The following is a 6,748-nucleotide window of genomic DNA, read 5'->3' as shown; positions in this document are numbered from 1 at the left end:
ATTGAGACAAATCTGTTTAGAGGGAGAGAGAGAGAGAGAACAACACCATTGATCCTTTGGGGGGGATAAACAGCATTTGTTTGGTACTCAACTCCTCTTACTTTTCTTCTTGGGTGAAAACACACACACACACACATACACACAAACACACAGAAAGCCTGCCACGCAGCACTGTGATTGGCCAGTCCTCAGTCGGTGGCTTATATATTTCGAGCTGAGGGAGGAGACTAGCAGCTTGTTGACTAAGAGGCCGAGGTTTTAGACACTGCTGTTATCACATGGTGAATATCACCACGTCCGTCTGACCACACAACCAGGACCTGAGACATCAACATGTGTAGGGGATTAGCAACGCTTCCTGCGACATGTCTGAAGAGGTAAGACTCTTATTGTGGTTCTTGTTGAGGTTTTTTATTTGGGTTCGGAGTTTGTGTATTTGTCAGACACTGTTGACAAAGTATTCAGTGTCTTAGATGCGCTGTATGATGTGTAATTTTGCGGACAGTTTCTGTGCTAGGAAGTTACAGTCCTAAAAAAGTATTAAAATAATGTTCTCTACTGTATACTTTGTTTAGTATATTGTATAATGTGACTAAATGTACACACAGAAAAATGTACAGAGCTAAACCAACAATTTATTGTAAAATAAAAAACAATACAAAAAATTATAATAATATAGATATATGCTTATATATATAACATACTTCAAGTATTGAAGTTGAAAAGTAATTCAAGTTCAATACTTGACTTCAGTGGTGTTGGTAAACAAACGTGTTACGTGATCCAGCTTTCTAACCTTGTCGAACTCCTCTTCAGTGCCAGAGACATAAAACACAAGATCGGCTTTCTGCTGCAGAAACCAGATCTGCTACCAGACTCCAAGAATGTCAAGGACAGGAGCATAGAGGCAGACAGGTGAGCGCAGAACATGTAAACACGCACGCACATCCACTCACCGTTACAGTAGCGCGTGGAACGTAGCACACTAGACAAGGTGACAGACTATGTTGGAAATGTTTTGAAAGTATATTGAAATATTCCGTCCTAACCTCACCGTAGACCATAGCATATAGAACAAAGTACGCAGCCATCCATAAGTCATGTATCGTCAATGATTATTTAATCATCATATCTAATCGTTCATCATTTTTCCAGCTGATTACCTTGTGGCCATTGTTACAAGAAATGAATGTGTTGCGTTCCCACTATTTCCCATTGGAGACTAGTTTGCCTCAAAGGAATCAGCAGTGACACTATTCACGTGGAATTGCCTATTCCAAATGAGCGCTCTCCTGATAAAAGCTAATTAGACAAGAAATGGAGATTCATGTCGCTGAACGCTGAAACTACACATGAACTCCATGAATGAGCTAAATGAATAAGCTTCAAGAATAAACTCACTTGGGTGTTTGTTGTGTTATGTTTGGTTACTCATTATCTTAGCTGTGAAGTATTGGAAGCACGTAGTAATAATACATCACACATTTCCGTGGTGTTTCCTCACATGTAAGATAAGGGTTCAAACGTCCACGGCACGTTGCGCATCATTAAAATGGAATTCAATAAGCAATCAAACACGTCTTGCATAATCCTGAATGTGATATGATAGTGAACAAAAACACCTTTCTATGAGGGTGACAGCTAAATAAAAAGACCTCTTGTATCTGGTTTCAGAGTCCCTGGGCCCTCCAAAGTCCAGAAGTGGCGGGAGTCCTTCAACAACGTGATGAACAGTGAAGGTGAGATGATGTTACGTACCCGTACTACTGTAAACCTCCCCAGATCTCCCTGGACCCTTCTGGAGAGCCTGTCGGATGACGTGGTAGGGGGCTGAGCGTGACTTGGCTGGTGGTTTGTTCAGGGCTTGGCTAGAACACACACACGCTTGGACTCGCGTTCTCATGGTCTGGACGTTTTCTACGTGTCTCAAGGCAGAGCTCGGTGGCCGCTGAGGGACTGATGCACTGGGCTGTGTGTGTGTGTGTGTGTGTGTGGGTTTATTGAGTGAGTGTCTCTCTCTCTCTGTGTGTGTGTGTGTGTGTGGGGGGGGGGGGGACTGAGTGCCTCTGTGTGTGTTAGTGTGTGTGTGCATGGCCCCCAGAGTGTCAGTCTTCAGGGACTAAGGAGTAGGAGCACTGGCCTCTTGAGGACCTCCAGAGCCTTGACCTCCTCATTCCACAGCTTCCACCATGACCCCTAGGGAGTGGTGGGACACATGCACATCCCACACAGGGAACATCAGTTTGGATTGATGCCTTGCATCCCTCTGCGAGTTGACTGACCCCTTCTCTCTGTCTCGGTCTCTCTTCTTTTCGCCGTCTCCTTCTTTTCCACGTCTCTCTTTGTTTCTCTTTCTCATTCACTCACTCGCTCTCTCCTCTCTGTCTTTCAGATGGTCGCACGGTGTTCGCTGACTTCCTGAAGTCGGAGTTCAGTCAGGAAAACATGGAGTTCTGGAACGCCTGCGAGGACTACAAAAAGACCCCTTTAAACAAGATGGCCGCCAAGGCCAAACAGATCTACGAGCAGTTTGTGGAGGCAGACTCTCCAAATGAGGTATTCAGCAAGTTGACAGGCGCTCGTTCAGCTGTCCTGCAGCGTACGCATCGCCATGGTGACAGACGCGACCTCAGATCCGTGTTGAGGCCACACCCTCCCCTGTTCTTCCAGATGTGGTTAGGCGGCTGTGCGATTTCACTCAAAAGCACTTTTTCTGTGATCCACACCAGCACTCCCAGATATACTTGGATCATTTATGAATCTGTTCTTTGTCTAACTTTGTCTTGACACAATATAGGTCTGACAAATGTAATCTGTCTTAAGTGCTTTTGGCTTTGGATGTTCCCAACACAGGAAACGTTGGGTTGATGGAGTATCCAATGCATGACCAAAATTCTATTTTGAAATCTTCTCCTGATCATCAAAAAACTAATAAACTAAGAATTAATTGAATAATAATTATATAGGTCTGACAAATGTAATCCCTCTTAAGTGCTTTTGGCTTTGGATGTTCCCAACACAGGAAACTTTGTGTTGATGGAGTATCCGATGCATGACGGAAATTATATTTAGAAATCTTCTCCTGATCCTCAAACGAATAAACGAATAATAAATGGAATAATAATGATACATTTGATTTTAAAACCTACCTTCCTCCTCGCCTCTCAAGGTAAACCTGGACTCAGCCACCAGAGAAGAAACCAAACAGAACCTTCAGTCCGCCGGGCCTTCCTGTTTCCACGACGCCCAGATCAAGATCTTCACCCTGATGGAGAAGGACTCCTACAGGCGCTTCTTGTGCTCCAAACGGATCCAGGATCTGAGCGCCTCGGCCGGGTCCCCTGCCCCCCAGGAGGCCTCCAGGGGGATGGGATGCGTCCAGGGGAGCAGGCAGGCTCTCGTGTCCGGAGCTTAGATTCACTTCAGAGTCCCAAACGCCTCGTACTAAATCGTTTGGGGAAACTGTGAGAGGACACGATTTGGTGTTGTGGATGGAAAGGCTGCCGGGAGTAGAGGCGCAGGTAGAAGGGGGGAAGAATGAGTCGTGATTTGTCTTGTGTTTGAGACTGATTGGATGATTGAGTCTCAGCTATGAATGTTAAAAATGTTTCATCTCTGGCTACTTGTCTGACTTCTCAAGGTCAGATTTGAGTCGAGTCTTTCCAACAGAACTTTAAGAAATACATTTGAACTTTATCCTTCTACTAAGCATCTATAAGGGGTCCAAAAGGGTTGTAGAACTTGTCATATTTTGAGTTTTCAAGTAAAACCTTAACCGACAATGAATTTTCTTTATTTGACAAAAGTTAAACTTGCATTTCGAGGCTTTGTGTAATGTGAGTTTTACAGCTTCAAGCTCACTTGACCTTTGGTGATATTGCGGTCGAGTCACGAATAGGTGTTGTTTTGAGGCGCAACAATGTGAAGTTACCTCGGAAACCAACACCCATATGCTGACACATCCATGCAAACACAAACAAACGTCACCAGTAATCATTCAGACAGGTTTGTGAAGAAAGTTTTTGCAATCACATGACTGTTACATTTTTTGTTTCTGGATATATCTGTATTCCGGGGGGAAATTCTAATGTGTCCAATTGGTGTGAAAGTTGAATCTGCTCATGGTAGCTCCTCCCATGTCATCACATTGGTAATGCTGCAACCTGACTTTATTGACATCATGTTTGTAACTCTTTATATTCATCGGTGAACTTTACATGATTATTGTTGTTGTTCATTTTCCAGTATATGTTGAGTAAGTTATTAACGTCATGTAGCATTGTAATTGTTGGTAGGCAACCAGGACCAATATATGTGCTTTGTTACTATCGTTTGTGACATTCGATGCTTTATACTGTACCAGAAAGTCAAGGTGCTTCAGATTTCACATGGAAATATGTTATATTATATTTATTGTAAAAATGTCATAGCTATATTAATGTGCCTGGTAATAACTGTAATCCTATCCAAATAAAAAGATGTGCCACAGAAAGTGATTATTATGTGCTTGACACATTTCAGACAAAGGGATCTGATTGAATGAATGTTGTATTGAATTGGATGCTAGTGTTGGCCTACGAAAAAACTTATCTCAGACAAACAGTTCAGCGAGAGCTCTAAGTGGAATTTAAAAGACTGAATCTGTCTCTATCTGCAAAAACATTCGCTTGCAGTTTGCTTAATAAAATGGCAGGCGCAATTGAATTACAAGCAACGATGGGTTCGAACGTCAACACGACTCCTCCCTCAGTGTCAGTACAGTCGTACTTACTCCTCTAAAGCTGATGTGCACCTGGATGGGATTCTTATCGTGTTGCAACTGCATCCTCTCCATCAGTGCGCTCTCCTTCCCTGCTCATTTCTCTGCAAGGCACTGTGTCGACCACAAACATTTAAATTTAGTCATCTAGCAGACGCTCTTATCCAGAGCGACTTACAGTAAGTACAGGGACATTCCCCCCGAGGCAAGTAGGGTGAAGTGCCTTGCCCGAGGACACGTCATTTGTCACGGCCTGGAATCGAACCGGCAACCTTCTGATTGGTAGCCCGATTCCCTAACCGCTCAGCCACCTGACCCTCCAAATGCGTGTGTGTTAAGTTGAGGCATTGGAAGGAAGTGTGAGCGCAATTGCTCGATCAATGAGCAAAGAAACGCAATTTGTGTTCTCGTCCTCAACGGGAGACGTCGATACGTACCTGTGTAGACTCAGTTATGCTTTGGTGTTATTGCTGAGAGCTTGAGGGAGAGACTACGGGTGAAAAGAAAAAAAAACGCAATTTGGATTTGATTGATGCCGGAATTCGTGTCTCTGATAACCGACAAACACTTTGATCTTGGACATGCTGCTGAAAGGGGTGTCTGATCGGTCGGAGGTATATTAGAGAGAGGCGATAGGCGCTTTGACCTTCAGCCTGTTTACCACAGCGTCGAAACTCACAAATCCAAGTAATGACTCGTACACTGAAAGAAAGTTCATGTAACTCATTGCTCAGATGTCTGTTCCCACACAGACCACGTCACCTTGACAGATTCTAGGTCAGAGAGACCACCTTTTCACAGTGGCAGAGAAGGGTGTTACGTAAGAGCGGATGATTGGGAATAGGAACGAGGTTCAATCTGTCATAAAAGAGACCTGCTTTTGTTGATCTGAACCGACCCAGAGACAAGCCACCAGGCCTTGTAGACCTCCTGTGGGTGGAAGACAAACGAGAACAATGGATGAAAAATAACCGAGTTTGTTCAGAAAGTAGGCGAGAGATCAAAGCTCGATTCAGCGACTTCAGCATATGTACGTGTAAGCAGAACATTGGCTGTATTTTCTTCCATCTTTCAGTCCTTACACAACAATGCTGAAGGAAGAAGGAAGGGTGATGTTTCATCATAATGGATGTCCTGCTCCTTCCATCCATCCCCAATTGATGTTGGACATCGAAGTCTTTTCCGGTTGGAAGATAAATGTCGATTTGACAGTCCAGGGAAGATGAACAGTGTTTTTTCTGTATGCCATTATGGGAGGGTGGGGATTGTGTGCCAGGATAATGAGGGTTTAACTACACAGGATGTCTGCAGGCGCTGGAGGAGTTAATGGTCTCTGTGTCATTAATAACCTGTTTATCACTCCCTCCCCTCTCCTCTCTGCTGCTGTTCTCTGGCTGTGGGAAGGCAGCAGAGAGGCAGGGAGGGAGGGAGGGAGTCAGACAGGAGCCAGGGACTGAGACAGGGGGCAGGCAAGAGGCAGGAGGCAGGGCCTCGTGAGGCAAGCAGGAGGCAGACCTGCTCATTGGAGGTTAACAATGGGTTCTGTCTTTCTGACGTAATCACACCAAGCCTCAGGCTCCCGGTGTTCCTGCCATTGAACACATATCTACCCCCCCCCCCCCCACACACACACCCCACCCCCCACTCCCACTATCTTTGTTCTCATGTCCTTCTGACTCTAATGTGGCTAGTCTCTGCCCCTTGCCCTCCCCCTTCCCACGATCTATCTTTCTCTGTGTTATTGCATTACAGCTTCCAATTGCGTTATGAGTGGCTCTCGGGAAGACCAGAGCTGCAAAAGGCAATCAAGATAATGACCCATGAGTTGTGTGTATATATATATATATATATATATATATACACATACAATATGTTCAAATACAGAATCAGTCTGTCATCTTTTATATGTGAGTGTGTGCATTTGCAGGTGTGTGGGTGTGTGTGTGCCCACACTTGTGTGTCTGCGTGCACATTTGTATGTGCACACTT

General features: G+C 44.5%; 1 protein-coding gene across 1 annotated transcript; it reads left to right on the top strand.

The window, feature by feature from the left end:
- Nucleotides 1-225: 225 nt before the first annotated feature.
- Nucleotides 226-3,675, top strand: LOC136936986 (regulator of G-protein signaling 4-like). Its single transcript, XM_067230704.1, has 5 exons — nucleotides 226-377; nucleotides 817-915; nucleotides 1,675-1,739; nucleotides 2,393-2,556; nucleotides 3,170-3,675. The coding sequence occupies exons 1-5, from the start codon at nucleotides 334-336 to the stop codon at nucleotides 3,413-3,415; spliced, it is 618 nt and encodes a 205-aa protein (XP_067086805.1). The 5' UTR covers nucleotides 226-333; the 3' UTR covers nucleotides 3,416-3,675.
- Nucleotides 3,676-6,748: the final 3,073 nt, after the last annotated feature.

Source organism: Osmerus mordax, chromosome 27, assembly GCF_038355195.1.
Source record: "Osmerus mordax isolate fOsmMor3 chromosome 27, fOsmMor3.pri, whole genome shotgun sequence".
Lineage (NCBI taxonomy): Eukaryota > Metazoa > Chordata > Actinopteri > Osmeriformes > Osmeridae > Osmerus > Osmerus mordax.
This window is presented reverse-complemented; position numbering and strand designations above follow the sequence as displayed.

Coding starts and splice junctions, on each gene's coding strand:
- LOC136936986 (XM_067230704.1), top strand. CDS start 334: ATGTGTAGGGGATTAGCAACGCTTCCTGCGACATGTCTGAAGAG. Junction 378..816: donor CCTGCGACATGTCTGAAGAG/GTAAGACTCTTA, acceptor ACTCCTCTTCAG/TGCCAGAGACATAAAACACA. Junction 1,740..2,392: donor CAACGTGATGAACAGTGAAG/GTGAGATGATGT, acceptor TCTGTCTTTCAG/ATGGTCGCACGGTGTTCGCT.